This window comes from Oncorhynchus nerka, linkage group LG11 (assembly GCF_034236695.1).
Source record: "Oncorhynchus nerka isolate Pitt River linkage group LG11, Oner_Uvic_2.0, whole genome shotgun sequence".
Classification (NCBI taxonomy): Eukaryota; Metazoa; Chordata; class Actinopteri; order Salmoniformes; family Salmonidae; genus Oncorhynchus; species Oncorhynchus nerka.
Genome location: NC_088406.1, coordinates 55,917,935 through 55,940,686, shown reverse-complemented (window position 1 = coordinate 55,940,686; position 22,752 = coordinate 55,917,935). Strand labels below are relative to the sequence as shown.

Genomic DNA, 22,752 nt, shown 5'->3' with positions numbered 1-22,752 from the left:
TCATGTTGCCAGACACCTTGCCCTGATTAAAAGCAGTGGTTCGCGCTTTCAGTTTCACACGAATGCTGCCATCAATCCACGGTTTCTGGTTAGGGAATGTTTTTATCGTTGCTGTGGGAACGACATCTGTATAGTTGAGGAAGTCAAACAGTGTCATTGCTTTCGATTAATCAATCTGTCATATTGTTTATCTCCTTAGAATACCCCTAAGCTCAAAACCCTTGTCACTGTCACCTTATAGGTGAAGCCTCTATGATTTTTACATGCCTCTTATCACTTTACAACCCTTCTGCAAAGACTAAAGATCCCTGCTTTTGAAACAAGACAACTGACACCCAGCACATTGGACACCAAGCAGGAACATAGGACAACTTACATATCTTGTGAGGCCATTTTCAATCATCCTGTGTGTCTGAGGGTTTCAACCTCAAGACATTAGAAGCCTTTTCCTACACTTGTGTGTGTGGGCTCTGGGTGATCATGTCGACGGCGGTGGAACTAACTGGGTTTCTGTTGTGCGTAGCAAGCTGCCTGCTCACAGGCTCCTCACTAGCCAATGACTACTGGAAGATGTCCTCAGTGTCTGGCAGTGTCATCGTATCCACACGTCGGTTCCAGAATCTATTTCACTCGTGTGCCGAGAACAGCGCCGGAATTAGGAACTGGAAAGACTTTGAGTCAATGCTCGCTCTGCCTGGTAGGTTCTGGACTGACTGCTACTTCCAAACTGGACCAATAGATAATCTCCAAAACCTGTCCCAAACATTATTGGCAAATGAGTTTGACACCCCTTGTCAAACGGAACTGTAAAGGGAAAAGTTTCCTGCTCCTCTGTCACTTGCCGACTCCCTCTTAAACAAATGGTTAATGTTATGCGATGCGATTTTGCTGTGTGAAGGTCAGTCAATTACATACAGCAACCTTAACTAGTCCGCTTTGTTGGATTCCTGATGTTGCCAAATGTTTTAAGAATAAGAGGAACACAATCTGTCTTCATATTCTCAATGGAGTGTCACTTCAGCAAACATGAATGATCCATGTATTGCTACAGTTCTGTATCTTAGACACACCCTACATCTGATTTAACGCCATTTGTTTGTGTGTTCTGTAGTTGACATACAGGAAGTTGATATAGGCATTTAGCGGTGTCTAACAATGAAAAAAGGCCACCAGTACTTGCTTGATAGCATCAATTGAAGTCTGTTTATTTTCTTTAGGCAACATGTCCCACTAGCACACCCTGCAAAATTTCTGCTATGCCTTCTTTAGTGTGTGTGTGTGTGTGTGTGTGTGTGTGTGTGTGTGTGTGTGTGTGTGTGTGTGTGTGTGTGTGTGTGTGTGGTGAGACACGCAAGGGGATAGAGTTGAGCATATTTCCCGTATTGACTCCAAGGCCCAGTCTGCTCAGGCCCTCTATCGATCCAATGTCTGTTGTTGACTGGAACTCTGTTTCTTCCTGTGGTCAGATTACATACAGGCATGTCGAGCCCTGATGATCATCGCTCTGCTCCTGGGTCTAGCGTCCATCATTGTGTCAGTGCGGGGGCTGAAATGCACAGAGATCGGCAGCACTTCTGAACAGGCCAAGGGCGAAATCACTCTGTCCGGCGGCAGCTTGTTCATCTTATCAGGTGTGTCCCCAACTGCCAGCATCATCACCTGAGTACCAATCGCTCCCTCTCGCTTCTTCTTCCCCCCCACTCCACATCTCTCTTTCTTCTGCCGTTTATCAACCATCTCAATCTGCCTCTCCTGCAGGTCTTTCCACCTTGACTGCTGTGTCATGGTACGCTGCGCGGGTGGTGCAGGAGTTCCATGATCCATTCCTTGCAGGAGTAAGGTGAATACACATCCCAAAAGCTGTAGGTACTGCCTGGGAATTGGCGTTCTAGTTAGATCCTCAACCAATCAATTAAAACCTTGTTAATAAAAACCTTTTATTGAAGGAATCATTCTGATTTGGTTATACACACACACACGTAAAGTTGATTCATTCTCTGTCCCTGTAGGTTTGAGCTGGGTACAGGTCTATACAGGTCGGCCATTCTAGGTGGGGTCATGCTCTGCTGTTCCTGTAAGAGAGGTCCATCAGCACCACCAACAGGGTGAGTAATTGCGCCCACAAAGTTGAGTCCCAAATTACACATGAATCCCTATATGGTGCAGTATAGGGCTCTGGTCAAAAGTGGTGCACTATATAGCCATTTGGGATGCAACCAAAGACACTTCCTACTCCCAAAGCTAACGCGCAAGCTAACCATTATCCTACCAAAACCATGGTCTTGGTTGGGCAAAGAGAGGACAACGCTATCTCAGGTCTCCAGGCAGGTGATGGCTAGCCAACACTAGTTAGCTGACGATTTCCCATCTGTTACATGAACTAGTCAAAGAAATCATTGTTGCCCAATCTTTTGTACCCTGCTTGTCTTGTCTTAGGGGATATTCAAACTACTCAAAAACAAGCCGTGGACAACAGATCTACAGGGCAGCACCTGTGTCCGTCGGGGAGTTTAAAAAAAATGTTGTTGTTTGTTTGTATGTTTCCATTTATTACTTCAGTAAAGTGTAATTTTACTGGTTTGTATTTGCTGTTATATTTTTGTTGTTTTGTTGTTGTCTTCTTGAGTTGCGTGAGTCACTGTGAATATTAATGCAATGTTTATTACTTTGAAATGTTTCGAAAATAAAACTATTTCTCTATGGATGATTATTGTTCTATTGATATTTTATATCTAAATTTATAGAAAATATAAGCTATGCCACAACTCCAAATTAATGGACAAGATACCCACTGGCCACAGACCTCTAATCCACATCGGTTTAACGTAATTTCATTGAAATGATTGATTCAATCAGTGTGCCCAGTGGGTAAGAAGTGAATCCTTTGATTCTAATCTGACTATAGCCATATGTTCAAGTAATGTCTTGTGATTGCTCAGCTCCTTGCTTGACATTGAATGAAAAAAACATTGTGATATTCTGTTCTTTAACATTTCATCTGATATGTCTACAATGTGACTAATTTAGATACTTTGGTCAGAATCTGTTGTACAAATCTACAGTTGGACTGCTTTAAACAGGGAAAAATACAGTAATTGGTTCATATAACCAGCATCACTGTGCTAGATTATTTGTTTCACTTTCTCCCTCCACTTGCCACTGACTGGGCTTGAACCCCACTTAGCAAAATGGTTCATTTGGTTTCTATATAGAACTTTTGGGGTCGTTGGTCAAAAGGTTAACTTTTATTAGAAAAATGTTCAAGCCTCTGAAGATAGAAAGTTAGCCTGCAGGCTGAATGGTGTTTCCTCCGATACATTGGTGTGGCTGGCTTCTGGGTTAAGCGAGCAGTGTGTCAAGAAGAAGTGCGCCTTGGCAGGGTCGTGTTTCGGAGGACTCATGGCTCTCGACCTTCGCCTCTCCCGAGTCTGTAGTGGAGTTGCAGCGATTGGACAAGACTGTAAAACTACCAATTGGGGAGAAAAAAACGTTTTTAAATGAGAAAATAAAGAATAGATGAAGTTCTTCCAGAGTTTGAGTACTAAGCTACCTGTTTTTAGGAACGAGCCACTTAATTAGACACTTTACAAGCTAGCTAATAAATGTTAATTTTAATTATTGGCTAAATAGGCTGCATTTAGACAGGAAGCCCAATTCTGTCTTTTGACCAATCAGATCAGCTCTGACAATGATCTGATGGGAATTGGGCTGCCTGTCTAAATATGGCCTTAGAGCTACAGACCCAGACTGACATTGGCAATTAGAAAATTGTTATTTCAGTGTGGAGTCAGATGGGGGGACGATGTTACATTTAAAAATATATATTTTTATTTCACCTTTATTTAACCAGGTAGGCTAGTTGAGAACAATTTCTCATTTACAACTGCGACCTGGCCAAGATAAACGCATAGCAGTGTGAACAGACAACAACACAAAGTTACACATGGAGTAAACAATAAACAAGTCAATAACACAGTAGAAAAAAGAAAAAAATGGTCTATTTACATTGTGTGCAAAAGGCATGAGGAGGTAGGCTAATAATGACAATTTAGCAGATTAACACTGGAGTGATAAATGATCAAATTATCATGTGCAGGTAGAGATACTGGTGTGCAAAAGAGCAGAAAAGTAAATAAATAAAAACAGTATGGGGATGGGGTAGGTAAATTGGGTGGGCTATTTACCGATGGACTATGTACAGCTGCAGCGATCGGTTAGCTGCTCAGATAGCAGATGTTTAACGTTGGTGAGGGAGATAAAAGTCTCCAACTTCAGCGATTTTTGCAATTCGTTCCAGTCACAGGCAGCAGAGAACTGGAAAGAAAGGCGGCCAAATGAGGTGTTGGCTTTAGGGATGGTCAGTGAGATACACCTGCTGGAGCGCGTGCTACGGGTGTAACGGTGTAAGAAGAGTGAACTGAATGCTGATAACCTCTGTTGAATGTGCATGATGGGCTTACAGAGGTAATAACCTCTCCCTCAATGTTAACAAAATGAAAAAGCTGATCGTGGACTTCAGGAGACAGTAGAGGGAGCACGCCATCCACATCGATGGGGCTGCAGTGGAGAAGGTATAAAGCTTCAAGTTCCTCGGCGTACACATCACTGACAATCTGAAATGATCCACCCACACAGTGTAGCGAAGAAGGCGTGACAGCACCTCTTCAACGTCAGGAAACTGAAGAAATTCGGCTTGACCCCTAAGGTTTAAAGATCATCAAGGACCTCAGCCACCCGACTCCCGGTCTGTTCTCCCCATTACCATCCAGATGGCAAGGTCAGTACAGGTGCATCAAAGCTGGGACCGAGAGACTGAAAAACAGCTTCTATCTCAAGGCCATCAGACTGTTAAATAATCGGCCTCCGCCCACAGTGCTGCAATGAACATTAGTCACTGTCATGAGCTGGCTACCACCCGGTTACTCAACCCTGCACCTTAGATGCTGCTACCTATGTACATAGACATGGAACACTGTTATTTGGAACACTGTCACTTTAAAAAATGTTTACATACTGTTTTATCCATTCATATGTACAGTTGAAGTCGGAAGTTTACATACACTTTGGTTGGAGTCATTAAAACTCGTTTTTCAACCACTCCACAAATTTCTTGTTAACAAACTATAGCTTTGGCAAGTCGGTTAGGACATCTACTTTGTGCATGACACAAGTAATTTTTCCATCAATTGTTTACAGACAGATTATTTCACTTATAATTCACTGTATCACAATTCCAGTGGGTCAGAAGTTTACATTCACTAAGTTGACTGTGCCTTTAAACAGCTTGGAAAATTCCAGAAAATGATGTTGACATAACCTGAAAGGCTGCTCAGCAAGGAAGAAGCCACTGCTCCAAAACTGCCATAAAAAAGCCAGGCTACAATTTGCAACTGCACATGGGGACAAAGATTGTACTCTTTGTATAAATGTCCTCTGGTCTGATGAATCAAAAATAGAACTGTTTGGCCATAATGACCATCGTTATGTTTGGAGGAAAAAGAGGGAGGCTTGCAAGCCGAAGAACACCATCCCAACCGTGAAGCATGGGAGTGGCAGCATCATGTTGTGGGGGTGCTTTGCTGCAGGAGGGACTGGTGCACTTCACAAAATAGATGGCATCATGGGAAAGGATGTCGATATATTGAAGCAACATCTCAATACATCAGTCAGGAAGTTAATGCTTGGTCGCAAATGGGTCTTCCAAATGGACAATGACCCCAAGCATACTTCCAAAGCTGTGGAAAAATGGCTTAAGGACAACAAAGTCAAGGTATTGGAGTGGCCATCACAAAGCCCTGACCTCAATCCTATAGAAAATGTGTGGGCAGATCTGAAAAAGCCCTGACTCAGTTACACCAGCTCTGTCAGGGGGAATTGGCCAAAAATCACCCAACTTAATGTGGGAAGCTTGTGGAAGGCTACCCAAATTGTTTGACCCAAGTTAAACAATTAAAAACTATATATATATTTTAATTTTACCCCTTTATCGTGGTATCCAATTGTTTTAGTAGCTACTATCTTGTCTCATCGCTACAACTCCCGTACGGGCTCGGGAGAGACAAAGGTTGAAAGTCATGTGTCCTCCGATACAACCCGGAAGCCAGCCGCACCAATGTGTCGGAGGAAACACCGTGCACCTGGCAACCTTGGTTAGCGCGCACTGCGCCCGGCCGCCACAGGAGTCGCTGGTGCGCGAGACAAGGACATCCCTACCGGCCAAGCCCTCCCTAACCCGGACGACACTAGGCCAATTGTGCATCGCCCCACGGATTTTATAAACAATGGAAAAAACAATATATATACAACTTGTATACCCACACGTAGATGTACGTAAGTGGTGTAAAAAGTATTCTGAGAAATGTTCAGAGTGGTCCCTTTATGGATCATTTGATAAAGATAAGATCAAAGCATTGTATGACTGCCTAAATGGTCTCGGGAAATAAAGTCTCAAACAAAGATTGGCATGTTTTCTATGCTTTTAAAACAGGATTTAACTGAAAAAATATAATTGCCACGTTAATCAGAGTCTTCATTAGAAATTAAATTAACCAGCCACTATAGGGACACCCCTTAGGGGAAACAAACTCTTTGGTACAGCAATGCCCACGGGTAAAAGTAGATTAATCTGGCCTAAACATTATGGTTGGTAGATACGAGAGCCACTATATCCACTTTTGGCTAATGTAGGGGACCTGATTTACCCCTAACCAATAAAACTATTAATGCTTATGGGATTTCCTCTACCAACAAAACCCATGCCCTTTAAATTGAACCAATTAATGTTGAACACGTAGAGACTTGTTAATTAACTAAACTTAAGGCCCAGTCTATCCTGTTTCCGGTGCCAGACTTATTATGGACAGATCACTCCATCTACAGTGGACTGATCAGTAGTGTTAGCCTAGTTATAATACTCTAGTCTCGAGAGCTACCTCAAAAAGGAAGCTCCCTCCAAAGTTTCTCTTCCCTTCTGATTTGGCAGATGTATTTTATAAATTTGGTGCATTACATATTCCTCTTAAAATAATAATGTGAAGCAGTAACATTGTAAGGGAAGAGAATTGTAAGGGTAGACTAAAATGAAAACAATGCCTTCCAATATGGAGAAAGTTATCATGTTTGTTTTGTTTTATTTTTAAACCTTGCAATAGGGGTAAAAGCAGGACATTGTTTGAGAGTGATGTGTCTTAGCAGTAGTGATTGAGAATGTTTTTTTCTGCTGGAAAGTTTAGAAGGGTTTTAGTTGAAGGTAACAGATATGGAGACTTGTGAGAGAAACAAAGACATTGATAAAGAAGGTAAAGTGGAACGATTAACGGTACGATCTATCAGTTGATGTCAGATGTAATGAGTGTTGCCAGTATGTGAAAGGTAATATGTTAATAGTGGCTTTCAGATATTTTAGTAATTTGAAAATGCTGAGGTTTTAATACAAGGTCACATGACGAACAGAGGGATTGAGCCTCTGGTGTTTGGGTTAGAGATAAGCTTCCTGTGGACAAATAGATAAGCCGCCAGTGAAAGTGAGTGGTACTCACTGAACTCAAACAGACTGTAAGTGACACAGTGGGACATTTGAGACAGAGGTATGAATAATTGAATGAGAGATGTTGTTGACCATTTTCAATTATTATTACTCAATTCTATAGTTTGGGTAACACCAGTGATTTAAGTAAGAAGGTAATGTAATCTAAAACAATAATATTATTACATTACGTGGAACTGTGTCCAAAATTGAAGTAGATCCAAGTAAATGTTTTTAGTAGTGAATATTGAGCTTATAAGCCAGCACCAACATTTTGAAGGACCCAGTAGAGTTGTTAAACAACGTGTTTCATATTTTGACTAGTTGATGTCACAGGGACAGTCAGTACAAAACATAAGTCAATGCAACAGGTAAAAATGATAAGATTACAAGAAAGGGGCGCTGGGATTGTTTACTTTAGAAGGTGCCTATTCTGCTTAATGGGACACTGTATCATCTGATGTGTCTCAAGTATGATTCTGGGTACGCATGGTTTTATCAAGACATAATGCCCAAAGATGCAGTAAACTTGATTAAGAATTTTTAGGACTGATTCAAATGAAGAAAACTATTTAGATGTTTATTTTATTTCTTCCAGGACTGATGGAATGTCCACTACCAAATGTTCTGATGAGTTTACCAATGATTCTGTATCTCTCCCATTGAAAGGCGTCCTGAGGCAGGAACAGTATAAAGGTTCCCAGATCCGGTTGTTAAGGGAGCTCCAAAATTAAGTAATGCCAGGCCATTTTGTTTGTTTTTACCCTACATTTTACCACCCACGACAGCACCTACACACAACCCACCTGTTATGAATATTTGTTAGTGATGTTAATACTGTGCTTCATTTATTGTGTGGGGTCTTCTTATTTGGTTTTGGTGTTTTTTTCATGGGTTAGAAAGGATGCAGTTTAAAGGGCACACAAATAACATTTCATGAAGTATCTATTGTGCGAGTTTTGCTTGCAAACATTTAAAGTCTATTGATCAGAAATGTACAGAAAAACCCAATGTAAACCTGGTACACAAAATGTTTGAAATGTTTTTAAACAATGAGTCTGAGGAAGAGGGAAAGAAAGGGGAAAGAAACACTCACTTAATGGGGTTGCATGACATCTGGTCTCTGTTCTGACTTTCTGGTGAGGCCTGATCACCCTCACCAGAAAGGCTAGAGACATTGGGTGAGATTTAAGTGTAGCGCTGATACATAGGAAGAAGTTTATCATTTATTAATAGTCCTATGTGTGTTTCGGACCACGAGAAGGACCGAGAGCGTTGCCCCTGAATGAGGGACACCTGTCTCTAGCCTATTTCACCATTTCTTGAATTACCTTATGGGATACAATTATTTCCTTTATGGAGTTATCAAGAGTTGTAATTCAAATTGTATTTGTTATTCTGATTCGTACATTTTTTATTTAAGGCAAGTCGTCCAGGTCCTGAGGCAGCAAAGCATCCCCGTTGGTATGAGGTTCTTACTGTGGAATGCAGGGTTTGGTTTTCGCCAGGCATAATGGGACCCATGTTGTCCAAAATGTTGACTCAGGCTTGCCAAAAAGCACCTAGAAGAATGTTCTATGGATAGATGATTAAAAAGCATAACTTTATTTTACATGTTTTATGCTTTAGTGTCCCTTCACTGGAACTAAGGGGCTTAGCCTGAACCATGAAAAACAGCCCCAGACCATTATTCCTCCTCCACCAAACTTTACAGTTGGCACTATGCATTGGGGCAGGTAGCATTCTCCTGGCATCCGCCAAATGCAGATTCATCTGTTGGACTGCCAGATGGTGAAACGTGATTCATCACTCCAGAGAACACATTTCCACTGCTCCAGAGTCCAATGGCCTCAAGCTTTACACCACTCCAACTGACGCTTGGCATTGCGCATGGCGATCTTAGGCTTGTGTGCGGCTGCTCGGCCATGGAAACCTATTTCATGAAGCTCGCAACAAACAGATATTGTGCTGATGTTGCTTCCAGATGCAGTTTGGAACTCGGTAATGAGTGTTGCAACCGAAGACAGATGATTTTTACGCGCTACACGTTTCAGCACTTGGCAGTCGTGTTCTTTGAGCTTGTGTGACCTACCACTTCGTGGCTAAGCCATTGTTGCTCCGACACATTTCCACTTCACAATAACAGCACTTACATTTGACCGGGGCAGCTCTAGCAGTGCATAAACTTGACAAACTGACTTGTTGGAAAGGTGGCATCCTATGATGGTGCCATGTTGAAAGTCTCTGAGCTCTTCAGTAAGGCCATTCTACTGCCTTATGGTGATTGTATAGCTGTGTGCTCGATTTTAAACATCTGTCAGCGACGGGTGTGTTTGAACTAGCCGAATCGACTAATAAAAGTGATGAAAATGTAACATGTTGCAATTGAGGTAGGAACCATGAAGCCACGTCTTTTGAATGCCCGACAAGGGTGAAAGAAAATGATGTGGCCAAAGTTAAGGTTGTCCAGAGCATTTCATATGCAGCAGCTGTTAAAAGGGTTGAGGGTTTGAATGGTGCTCCTGATGTGTCCATGGTGGTGGATAGGCCTTCATTGCAGGCTGCAGGCAGTGGTGGATTTAGGTAGAGGCGACATGGGCAGCCGCCCAGGGCGGCAACTTGCCGGGGGTGGGACAGGGCGCCCGCACAAAAAAATACGGAATGGTGACATTTGTGTGATCGGTTTTCTATCGCTCATTTGCACGTCACGTCAATGATATCATGTCACCATGTGGGACTGTGGGTCAATTAACCTTGACAGAGTGGGCACCCTGATTCTAGCTTGTGAGCTAGACGGGCTACTGCCTGGGAAGGTCTCCCACTCAGAACTACAAGATGGGGAGGGGGGCGGGCGTAGGTTGACCTCAGGTCTCCCCACTGGAAGCCCGAGGTAGGGGGAGCAGGGGAATCTATCAAATAACGCACCTCTAACTTTGTACAGTAGTAATGCAATTAGTAAAATCAGTCACACCACGAAATGCTACAAAATAAACCACAATTCATTCATAGTTTCATAGAAATATTGTTGGATTTTTTTCTGGTTTGTGTGGAATCGTTAGGAATAATATAAAACCAGTCTGCACACCACCAATTGACTAATTGGTTTAGTCTTGACTCTTCGTTGACAGTGTTGGGGGATGGGTAACGTATTGATGCTCGAGTGCCAAATCAACACAAATTTGTTTCTATTTGTCTTTGTTACTTATTTTTGATATTTGAGTCTTATTTATATATATATATATATATATATATATATATATATATATATATATATATATAGTTTTAAATGTTATGATAATTTATTTGTGTTGTTCCAAATGTCTGAGGGGGGGCTGAAGGGGTCGGGGGTCGCCCAAGGAGCCATACAAGCTAGAAACGCCACTGGCTGCAGGGGTTGCCTTTCATCAGCAGAACCCTGATATTTCAAAGGTTAAGAAGGTAGACTTTGTGGCCTTTATAAATATGGTGATTAATGGCACTGCCAAGGTGGAGAGAAGGTCCAGGAAAATAGTATTATTGTGGATGTGCCGGAGAGGTTTCTCGGTGGAGGAGTTATATGGAGATTTGAAAGAAGGAAGAAGTGGGCGTTTTGGTCAATTTACAATTTTTATTTGGGTGGATTAAGTTAGTTTCTCTATCATGTATGGATTAGGTTCTTTTCCCCTTTAAAAAAAAACCCGTCCAGTTGGTGGCGCCAATACATATTTTTGGGATGTAAGTCCGCCATGAAACCCACAGAAGAAGAAGCAGTACCTACACCTGGTTGTTTGTGACCAAAATGTGCAATCCGAGATGATTTTCTGTTTATTTTATAAATAGTTTTGGCTCTTGTCTCGGCTGATGAATATCGACTATCTTAATTCGCTACCGTTTACTAGTTGGCTGTTTAGGTATCACAAGCTAGCCATGTGGTTTAAATAGGAAAACTTTTTTCAAAACATCAACCAACGCCAATTTAGCACAAGTAAGCAGCTGAAAACTACTAAATGTCATGATCTGAGTGGATGTGGAACTACCTACGCTAGCTAACGTAAGTTAACATTTTCCATTCCTCTTGATGCTATTTATCACGCTAGCTAATGACTGCGTGTTTGAAAACATCGCTACATAGCTTGCAAGCTAGCGTTAGCAGATAGCATGCTAGCTAGCTTGTCGTACTATAGACGTAACGTACGAATTTGTAAAATTAAAACTACATGTATCGTTAGCTAGAAAACATTAGCTACACAAACTAACGTTAGGTATTTTTTAACTAACTGGCTACTAGCTAGTTAATGTAGGAGGCATTTGTGGCGTAAATTTAGCTAGCTAACGTTAGCTTGCTAACAAGCTCCTAGCTAGACCAGAACGGGCTACCATAATCTTCAAAGTTGACAGGTTAATTAGCTGTTTATGATTGTCTATAGTACTTGTTTGCGCAGTCAATCTGAAGGCTATGCCTTTCACCAACACCACATGACGTTGTTACTGCTCTTGTAAATGATTTAACAAGCCGAGCTCCCTGCCATCCAGGACCTCTAATTTACCAGGCTGTGTTAGATGAAGGCCCAAAATTTTTCAGACTCAATTCACCCAAGCCATAGACTGTTCTCTCTGCTACCTCATGGCAATTGGAACCAACAGTACCCTAACAGCTTCTACCCCCAAGCCATGAGACTGCTAAATAGCTAATCAAATGGCTACCCGGACTGCTCGCATTTACCCTTTTTTTCTCTCTCACGATTTTACCTACTTTACGCACACACTGGACTCTACCCACACACTTGCACATACTGACACCCCACCACACACACTACATGAGCCTGCACACATGCATACTGATGCCTCACACATGCTGCTGCTACTGTCTTATCTATGCTGTTGTAGTCACTTTACCCCTACCTAAACTCAGCAAAAAAATAAACGTCCTCTCACTGTCAACTGTTTGTTTTCAGCAAACTTAACATCTGTAAATATGTGTATGAACATATGATTCAACAACTGAGACATAAACTGAACAACTACCATAGACATGTGACCAACAGAAATTGAATAATGTGTCCCTGAACAAAGGGTGGGGGGTCAAAATCAAAAGTAAGTCAGTATCTGGTGTGGCCACCAGTTGCATTAAGTACTGCAGTGAATCTCCTCCTCATGGACTGCACCAGACTTGCCAGTTCTTGCTGTGAGATGTTACCCCACTCTTCCACCAAGGCACCTTGAAGTTCCTGGACATTTCTGGGGGGAATGGCCCTCACCCTCCGATCCGACAAGTCCCAGATGTGCTCAATGGGATTGAGATCCGGGCTCTTCGCTGACCATGGCAGAACACTGACATTCATGTCATGCACAGAACGAGCAGTATGGCTGGTGGCATCATAATGCTGGAGGGTCATGTCAGGATGAGCCTGCAGGAAGGAAGGGAGAAGGTCTTCCCTGTAAACGCACAGAGTTGAAATTGCCTGCAATGACAACAAGCTCAGTCTGATGATGCTGTGACACACTGCCCCAGACCATGATGGACCCTCCACCTCGAGTACAGGCCTCTGTGTAACGCTCATTCCTTAGACGATAAACGCAAATCCGACCATCACCCCTGGTGAGACAACTGCGACACGTCAGTGAAGAGCACTTTTTGCCAGTCCTGTCTCGTCCAGCGACTTTGTACCAATCCTTTGCAGGTGTTGTAACTAGAGGTCGACCGATTCTGATTTTTCAACACCGATACCAATTTATTGGATGACCAAAAAAGCCCATACCGATTTAATCGGTCAAAATATATATGCAATGATGACAATTGCAACAATACTGAATGAACAATGAACACTAACTTAATATAATACATACAAATATATTTAGTCTCAAATAAATAATGAAACATGTCAAATTTGGTTTAAATAATGCAAAAACACTGTGTTGGAGAATATGTTCCATGTAAAAAAACAACCCGATAAGTTCCTTGCTCCGAACATGAGAACATATGAAAGCTGGTGGTTCCTTTTAACATGAATCTTCAATATTCCCAGGTAAGAAGTTTTAGGTTGTAGTTATTAGTGGACTGTTTCTCTCTCTACTATTTGTATTTCATATACCTTTGACTATTGGATGTTCTTATAGGCACTTTAGTATTGCCAGCCTAATCTCGGGAGTTGTTAGGCCTAGTCATAAACAGCACTGTGTTTAGAGCATTGCTAAGAGCTGCAAATGCAGTAAAGTGCTGTTTGAATGAATGCTTACGAGCCTGCTGCTGCCTACCACTGCTCAGTCACTGCTCTATCAAATCATATACTTAATTATAATAAACACACAAATACGAGCCCTTGGTATAACATGGTATAATCCGGGAATTATAATTTTGTAAACAAAATGTTTGTCCTTTCAGTGAAATACGGAACCGTTCTGTATTTTATGTAACGGGTGACAACCCTAAGTCTAAATATTGCTGTTACATTGCACAACCTTTGCTGGTATTTTACATAATTATTACAAATGAATTCGTCTTTGTTAGGAAGAAATGGTCTTCACACAGTTCGCAATGAGCCAGGCGGCCCAAACTGCTGCATGTACTTTGACTCTGCTTGCACTGAAGGCAAGAGAAGTGACATTTTTGCCCCCCTTAGTTAATATTGCCTGCTGACATGAATTTCTTAACTACATATGAGCAGGGACCCTGGGCATCTTTTTGTTTTTTTCAGAGTCAGCAGAAAGGCCTCTTTAGTGCCCTAAGTTTTCATATCTGTGACCTTAATTGCCTACCTTCTGTAAGTTGTTAGTTTCTTAACCTCAAGTCGACCCTCTACTTTTTTGAACATTCTGTTAAAAATCGCGCAACATTTCAGCGCCCTGCTACTCATGCCAGGAATATAGTATATGCATTTGCTTAGTCTGTGTGGATAGAAAACACTCAGACGTTTAAAAAAACTGGTTAAATCACTGCTGTGGCTGTTTTTTTCGTTGCTCACACAGTCTACATATAACGATATCTAGGCTTTATATGGACCGATTTAATCGAAATAAAGTCCCATAAACACTATTTGGGTCATCTAGGAGTGCCAACAAAGAAGATGGTGAAAGGTAATGAATGGTTTTCTATTTTATTGTGCGGTTTGTGTAACGCCGAAATGCTAATTATTTTGTTTACGTCCCCTGTGGGTCTTTTGGGGTGTTGCATGCTATCAGATAATAGCTTCTCATGCTTTCGCCGAAAAGCATTTTAAAAATCTGACTTGTTGCCTGGATTCACAACGAGTGTAGCTTTAATTCGATACCCTGCATGTGTATTTTAATGAACTTTTGAGTTTTAACTAATACTATTAGCATTTAGCGTAGCGCATTTGCATTTCCAGAGCTCTAGTTGGGACGCAAGCGTCCCGAGTAGAAGCAACAGGTTAATGACCTTTCCACAGGTGCATGTTCATTAATTGTTTATGGTTCATTGAACAAGCATGGGGAAACGGTGTTTAAACCCTTCATAATGAAGAGCTGTGAAGTTAATTAGCCTGCAGAGTTCTGTATTACTAAGTCTGTACCCAAACAATTTGAGCTTGTACTTCTAAAAATTCACCTTTCCAGAAACAAGTCTCTCAATGTTGCCGCTTGCTATAGACCTCCCTCTGCCCCCAGTTGTGCCCTTGATACCATATGTGAACTGATTGCCCCCCATCTATCTTCTGAGCTTGTGCTACTAGGTGACCTGAACGGGGACATGCTTAAAACACATCCTACAAACAAAGCTTGATGCCCTCAATCTCACACAAATTATCAATGAACCTACCAGGTACAACCCCAAATCAGTAAACACGGGCACCCTCATAGATGTCATCCTAACTAATTCGCCCTCCAAATACACCTCTGCTGTTTTCAATCAAGATCTCAGCAATCACTGCCTCATTGCCTGCATCCGTAATGGGTCTGCGACCAAATGACCACCTCATCACTGTCAAACGCTCCCTGAAACACTTCTGCGAGCAGGCCTTTCTAATCGACCAGGCCGGGGTATCCTGGAATGACATTGACCCCATCCCGTCAGTAGATGATGCCTGGCTATTCTTTAAAAGTGCCTTCCACACCATCCTAAATAAGCATGCCCCTCTCAAACAATTTAGAACTAGGAATAGATAGTCCTTGGTTCACTCCAGACCTGTCTGCCCTTGACCAGCACAAAAACATCATGTGGCGTTCTACATTAGCATCGAATAGCCCCTGTGATATGCAACTCTTCAGGGAAGTTAGGAACAAATATACACAGGCAGTTAAAGCAAGCTTTTTCAAACAGAAATTTGCATCCTGTAGTACTAACTCAAAGGTTCTGGGACACTAAAGTCCATGGAGAATAAGAGCACCTCCCAGCTGCCCACTGCTCTGAGGCTCGGAAACACTGTCACCACCGATAAATCCACTATAATTGAGAATTTCGATAAGCATTTCTCTACGGCTGGCCATGCTTTCCACATGGCTAGTCCGGTCAACTGCCCGGCACCCTGCACAGCAACCCGCCAAAGCCCCCACCATTTCTCCTTTACCCAACTCCAGATAGCTGATGTTCTGAAAGAGCTGCAAAATCTGGACCCCTACAAATCAGCCGGGCTAGACAATCTGGACCCTCTCTTTCTAAAATTATTTGCCAAAATTGTTGCAACCCATATTACTAGCCTGTTCAACCTCTCTTTCGTATCGTCTGAGATTACCAAAGATTGGAAAGCTGCCGCGGTCATCACCCTCTTCAAAGGGGGTGACACTCTAAACCCAAACTGCTACAGACCTATATTTATCTTACCCTGTCTTTCTAAGGTCTTCGAAAGCCAAGTCAACAAACAGATTACTGACCATTTTAGAATCACAACATACCTTCTCCGCTATGCAATCTGGTTCCAGAGATCATGGGTGCACCTCAGCCACGCTCAAGTTTCTAAACGACATCATAAGAGACATTACTGTGCAGCCGTATTCATCGACCTGGCCAAGGCTTTCGACTCTGTCAATCACAACATTCTTATTGGTAGATTTGACAGCCTTGGTTTCTCAAATGATTGCCTCGTCTGGTTCACCAACTACTTCTCAAGAGTTCAGTGTGTCAAATCGGAGGGCCTGTTGTCCGGACCTCTGACAGTCTCTATTGGTGTGCCACAGGGTTCAATTCTCAGGCCGACTCTCTTTTCTGTATACATCAATGATGTTGCTCTTGCTGCTGGTGAGTCTTTGATCCACCTCTACACAGACGACACCATTCTGTATACTTCTGGCCCCTCCTTGGACACTGTGTTAACAACCCTCCAGGCAAGCTTCAATGCCATACAACTCTCCTTCTGTGGCCTCCAATTGCTCTTAAATACAAGTAAAACTAAATGCATGCTATTCAATCGATCACTGCCCGCACCTGCTCGCCCGTCCAGCATCACTACTCTGGATGGCTCTGACTTAGAATATGTGGACAACTACAAATAACTAGGTGTCTGTCTGGTTAGACTTTAAACTCTCCTTCCAGACTCACATTCAGCATCTCCAATCCAAAAATAAATCTAGAATCGTTTCCTATAATCGCAACAAAGCATCCTTCACTCATGCTGCCAAACACCCACGTAAAACTGACCGTCCTACCAATCCTCGACTTCGGTGATGTCATCTATAAAATAGCCTCCAACACTCTGACTGCATCCAGTTTGTTGAGTAATCACAGTGCCATCCGTTTTGTCAACAAAGCCCCATACACAACCCACCATTGCGACCTGTACGCCCTCGTTGGTTGGCCCTCGCTTCATACTCGTCGCCAAACCCACTGGCTACAGGTTATCTACAAGTCTGCTAGGTAAAGCTCCGCCTAATCTCAGCTCGCTGGTCACCATAGCAGCACCCACTCGTAGCACGCGCTCCAGCAGGTATATAGTGGGGCAAAAAAGTATTTTAGTCAGCCACCAATTGTACAAGTTCTCCCACTTAAAAAGAGGAGGCCTGTAATTTTCATCATAGGTACACTTCAACTATGCCAGACAAAATGAGGAAAAATAAAATCGACTATCCCATTGTAGGACTTTTTAATGAATTTATTTGCAAAGTATTGAGAAACTTTTGTTATTGACCAAATACTTATTTCTCAATAGTTTGTCATTGCCAAAAAAGGGTATATAAGTCTTCACAAGGTTTTCACACACTGTTGCTGGTATTTTGGCCCATTCCTCCATGCAGATCTCCTCTAGAGCAGTGATGTTTTGGGGCTGTTGCTGGGCAACACGGACTTTCAACTCCCTCCAAATATTTTCTATGGGGTTGAGATCTGGAGACTGGCTAGGCCACTCCAGGACCTTGAAATGCTTCTTACGAAGACACTCCTTCGTTGCCCGGGCGGTGTGTTTGGGATCATTGTCATGCTGAAAGACCCAGCCACGTTTCATCTTCAATGCCCTTGCTGGTGGAAGGAGGTTTTCACTCAAAATCTCATGGCCCCATTCATTCTTTCCTTTACACGGATCAGTCGTCCTGGTCCCTTTGCAGAAAAACAGGCCCAAACCATGATGTTTCCACCCCCATGCTTCACAGTAGGTATGGTGTTCTTTGGATGCAACTCAGCATTCTTTGTCCTCCAAACACGACGAGTTGAGTTTTTACCAAAAAGTTATATTTTGGTTTCATCTGACCATATGACATTCTCCCAGTCTTCTTCTGGATCATCCAAATGCTCTCTAGCAAACTTCAGACGGGCCTGGACATGTACTGGCTTAAGCAGGGGGACACGTCTGGCACTGCAGGATTTGAGTCCCTGGCGGCGTAGTGTGGTACTGATGGTAGGCTTTGTTACTTTGGTGCCAGCTCTCTGCAGGTCATTCACTAGGTCCCCCCGTGTGGTTCTGGGATTTTTCCTCACCGTTCTTGTGATCATTTTCACCCCACTGGGTGAGATCTTGCGTGGAGCCCCAGATCCATTTCCTAATAATTGCTCCCTTCTTCAAACCAAGCTGCTTACCTATTGCATATTCAGTCTTCCCAGCCTGGTGCAGGTCTACAATTTTGTTTCTGGTGTCCTTTGACAGCTCTTTGGTCTTGGCCATAGTGGAGTTTGGAGTGTGACTGTTTGAGGTTGTGGACAGGTGTCTTTTATACTGATAACAAGTTCAAACAGGTGCCAGTAATACAGGTAACGAGTGGAGGACAGAGGAGCCTCTTAAAGAAGTTGTTACAGGTCTATGAGAGCCAGAAATCTAGCTTGTTTGTAGGTGACCAAATACTTATTTTCCACCATAATTTAAAAATAAATTCATAAATCCTGCAATGTAATTTTCTAGATTTTTTTTCTCTCATTTTAACTGTCATACACTGCTCAAAAAAATAAAGGGAACACTTAAACAACACAATGTAACTCCAAGTCAATCACACTTCTGTGAAATCAAACTGTCCACTTAGGAAGCAACACTGATTGACAATACATTTCACACGCTGATGTGCAAATGGAATAGACAACAGGTGGAAATTATAGGCAATTAGCAAGACACCCCCAATAAAGGAGTGGTTCTGCAGGTGGTGACCACAAACCACTTCTCAGTTCCTATGCTTCTTGGCTGATGTTTTGGTCAATTGTGAATGCTGGCGGTGCTTTCACTCTAGTGGTAGCATAAGACTGAGTCTACAACCCACACAAGTGGCTCGGGTAGTGCAGCTCATCCAGGATGGGACATCAATGTGAGCTGTGGCAAGAAGGTTTGCTGTGTCTGTCAGCGTAGTGTCCAGAGCATGGAGGCGCTACCAGGAGACAGGCCAGTACATCAGGAGGCCGTGGAGGAGGCCGCAACAACCCAGCAGCAGGACCGCTACCTCCGCCTTTGTGCAAGGAGGAGCAGGAGGGGCACTGCCAGAGCCCTGCAAAATGACCTCCAGCAGGCCACAAATGTGCATGTGTCTGCTCAAATGGTCAGAAACAGACTCCATGAGGGTGGTATGAGGGCCCGACGTCCACAGGTGGGGGTTGTGCGTACAGCCCAACACCGTGCAGGACTTTTGGCATTTGCCAGAGAACACCAAGATTGGCAAATTTGCCACTGGTGCCCTGTGCTCTTCACAGATGGAAGCAGGTTCACACTGAGCACAAGTGACAGACATGACATTTACATTTACATTTAAGTAATTTAGCAGACTCTCTTATCCAGAGCGATTTACAAATTGGTGCATTCACCTTATGACATCCAGTGGAACAGTAGTGCATCTAAATCTTTTAAGGGGGGTGAGAGGGAATACTTTATCCTATCCTAGGTATTCCTTAAAGAGGTGGGGTTTCAGGTGTCTCCGGAAGGTGGTGATTGACTCCGCTGTCCTGGCGTCGTGAGGGAGTTTGTTCCACCATTGGGGGGCCAGAGCAGCGAACAGTTTTGACTGGGCTGAGCGGGAACTGTACTTCCTCAGTGGTAGGGAGGCGAGCAGGCCAGAGGTGGATGAACGCAGTGCCCTTGTTTGGGTGTAGGGCCTGATCAGAGCCTGGAGGTACTGAGGTGCCGTTCCCCTCACCACTTTGTTTTAAGAATGTGAAATGTCAGAATAATAGTAGAGAGAATGATTTATTTCAGCTTTAATTTCTTTCATCACATTCCCAGTGGGTCAGAAGTTTACATACACTCAATTAGTATTTGCTAGCATTGCCTTTAAATTGTTTAACTTGGGACAAATGTTTTGAGTAGCCTTCCATAAGCTTCCCACAATAAGTTGGGTGAATTTGGTCCATTCCTCCTGACAGAGCAGGTTTGTAGGCCTCCTTACTCGCACATGCTTTTTCACTTCTGTCCACACATTTTCTATTGGATTGAAGTCAGTGCTTTGTGATGGCCACTCCAATACCTTGAATTTGCTGTCCTTAAGCCATTTTGTCACAACTTTGGAAGTATGGCTTGGGGTCATTGTCCATTTGGAAGACTCATTTGCGACCAAGCTTTAACTTCCTGACTGATGTCTTGAGATGTTGCTTCAATATATTCAAATACTTTTCCTCCCTCATGATGCCATCTATTTTGTGAAGCGCACCACTCCCTCCTGCAGCAAAGCACCCCCGCAACATGTTGCCACCCCCGTGCTTCATGGTTGGGATGGTGTTCTTCAGCTTGCAAGCCTTCTCGTTTTTCCTCCTAACATAACGACGGTCATTATGGACAAAGAATTACATTTTTGTTTCAACAGACCAGAGTACATTTATCCAAAAAGTACGATCTCTGCCCCCATGTGGAGTTGCAAACAGTAGTCTGGCTTTTTTATGGCGGTTTTGGAGCTTCTTCCTTGTCGATATAGGACTCGTTTTACTGTGGATATAGATACTTTTGCACTGGTTTCCTCCAGCATCTTCACAAGATCCTTTGCTGTTGTTCTGGGATTGATTTGCAATTTTCACACCAAAGTATGTTTATCTCTAGGAGACAGACCGTGTCTCCTTCCTGAGTGACGGCTGCGTGATCCCATGGTGTTTATACTTGCGTAGTACTATTGTTTGTACAGATGAACGTGGTACCTTCAGGCGTTTGGAAATTGCTCCCAAGGATGAATCAGACTTGTGGAGGTCTACCATTTTTTTTCTAAGGTCTTGGCTGATATCTTTTGATTTTCCCAGGATGTTGAGCAAAGAGACACTGAGTTTGAAGGTAGGTCTTGACCTACATCCACAGGTACACTTCCAATTGACTCGAATAATGTCAAATAGACTATCAGAAGCTTCTAATGCCACATCATTTTCTGTAATTTTCCAAGCTGTTTAAAGGAACAGTCAACTTAGTGTATGTAAACTTCTGACCCACTGGAATTGTGATACAACGAATAAGTTAAATAATCTCTAAAAAATTGTTGGAAAAATTACTTGTGTCATGCACTTGCCAAACCTTGCCAAACCTATAGTTTGTGAACAAGAAATGTGTGGAGTGGTTGAAAAACTAGTTTTAATGACTCCAACCAAAGTGTATGTAAACTTCCGACTTCAACTGTATGTATATACTTTACTCCTATTCAACTGTATCTTAGTCTATACCGCTCTGACATTTTTCATCCAAATATTTATATATTTTTAATTCCATTCCTTTACTTTAGATTTGTGTGGATTGTTGTGAAATTGTTAGATACTACTGCACTGTTGGAGCTAGAAACAACCAGCATTTCGCTACACCTGCAATAACTTCTGCTAAACACGTTTATTTGACCAATTAGATTGGATTTGATGTAATGTTTGGAACAACTTCGAAATGTAACGTTTGAGAAACAAGGATGAACATCTAATTTTGATGTCAGACAGAGCTAGTTGGTTTTAACCCTCAATATCTAAAGCAGTGGGTGAACTGCAAAGAGAGAACAAAAAGGTAACAGAAACCTGTAGATGAAAACGTGAGTCCGACATCTCACCTTGCTATGGAAGGAGCTGCTGTTCTTGGCCACGGCACACTGTCTGTCCACCAGGAAACAGTACCTCCTCCTCTCCTCTGACAGCGCACTCAGTCAGGAGACGCCGTGGAGAACGTTCTGCTGCCTGCAACATCCTCCAGCATGACTGGTTTGGCGGTGGGTCAGTCATGGTGTGGGGTGGCATTTCTTTGGGGGGCCGCACAGCCCTCCATGTGCTCGCCAGAGGTAGCCTGACTGCCATTAGGTACCGAGATGAGCTCCTCAGACCCCTTGTGAGACCATATGCTGGTGCGGTTGGCCCTGGGTTCCTCCTAATTTAAGACGATGCTAGACCTCATGTGGCTGGAGTGTGTCAGCAGTTCCTGCAAGAGGAAGGCATTGATGCTATTGACTGGACCGCCCGTTCCCCAGACCTGAATCCAATTGAGCACATCTGGGACATCATGCTTTAGTCCAGGTCTGGGAGGAGATCCCTCAGGAGACCATCCGCCACCTCATCAGGAGCATGTCCAGGTGTTGTAGGGAGGCTGCGCATCATTTTGACTTGTTTTAAGGACATTATTATCAAAGTTGGATCAGCCTGTAGTGTGGTTTTCCACTTTAATTTTGAGTGTGACTCTAAATCCAGACCCCTATGGGTTGATATATTTGATTTCCATTGATTTTGTTGTCAGCACATTCAACTATGTAAAGAATAAGGATGTGTTATTTTAGTGTTCCCTTTATTTTTTTGAGCAGTGTAGTTGAAGTGTACCTATGATGAAAATTACAGGCCTCATCTTTTTAGGTGGGAGAACTTGCATAATTGGTGGCTGACTAAATACTTTTTTGCCCCACTGTATATCACTGGTCACCCCCAAAGCCAATTCTTCCTTTGGTCGTCTTTCCTTCCA

The 22,752-nt window shown here is 42.8% G+C and overlaps 2 protein-coding genes across 5 annotated transcripts in view; both read left to right on the top strand.

The window, feature by feature from the left end:
- The first annotated feature begins 480 nt into the window (after positions 1-480).
- Positions 481-4,529, top strand: LOC115137517 (claudin-15-like). Its single transcript, XM_029673845.2, has 6 exons — positions 481-697; positions 1,467-1,631; positions 1,759-1,840; positions 2,010-2,105; positions 2,437-2,496; positions 4,463-4,529. The coding sequence occupies exons 1-6, from the start codon at positions 481-483 to the stop codon at positions 4,527-4,529; spliced, it is 687 nt and encodes a 228-aa protein (XP_029529705.2).
- Positions 4,530-11,242: 6,713 nt separating this feature from the next.
- atg16l1 (ATG16 autophagy related 16-like 1 (S. cerevisiae)) overlaps positions 11,243-22,752 on the top strand; it is a 59,204-nt gene continuing 47,694 nt past the window's right edge. For 2 of the 4 annotated variants that reach the window (XM_029673317.2, XM_029673314.2), the window contains exon 1: positions 11,243-11,555. The gene's annotated coding sequence lies outside the window, so the exon portion shown is untranslated. The remainder of the gene's footprint in view (positions 11,556-22,752) is intronic. The other 2 variants (XM_029673316.2, XM_029673315.2) reach the window with 1 other exon arrangement.

What these genes read in the sequence shown, in the direction of transcription:
- LOC115137517 (XM_029673845.2), top strand. Translation starts at nt 481, where the DNA reads ATGTCGACGGCGGTGGAACTAACTGGGTTTCTGTTGTGCGTAGCAAGC. An exon ending in CAGCTTGTTCATCTTATCAG is followed by an intron (nt 1,632 to 1,758) that starts GTGTGTCCCCAA and finishes CCTCTCCTGCAG; the next exon opens with GTCTTTCCACCTTGACTGCT. An exon ending in ATCTACAGGGCAGCACCTGT is followed by an intron (nt 2,497 to 4,462) that starts GTCCGTCGGGGA and finishes ATGGGCTTACAG; the next exon opens with AGGTAATAACCTCTCCCTCA.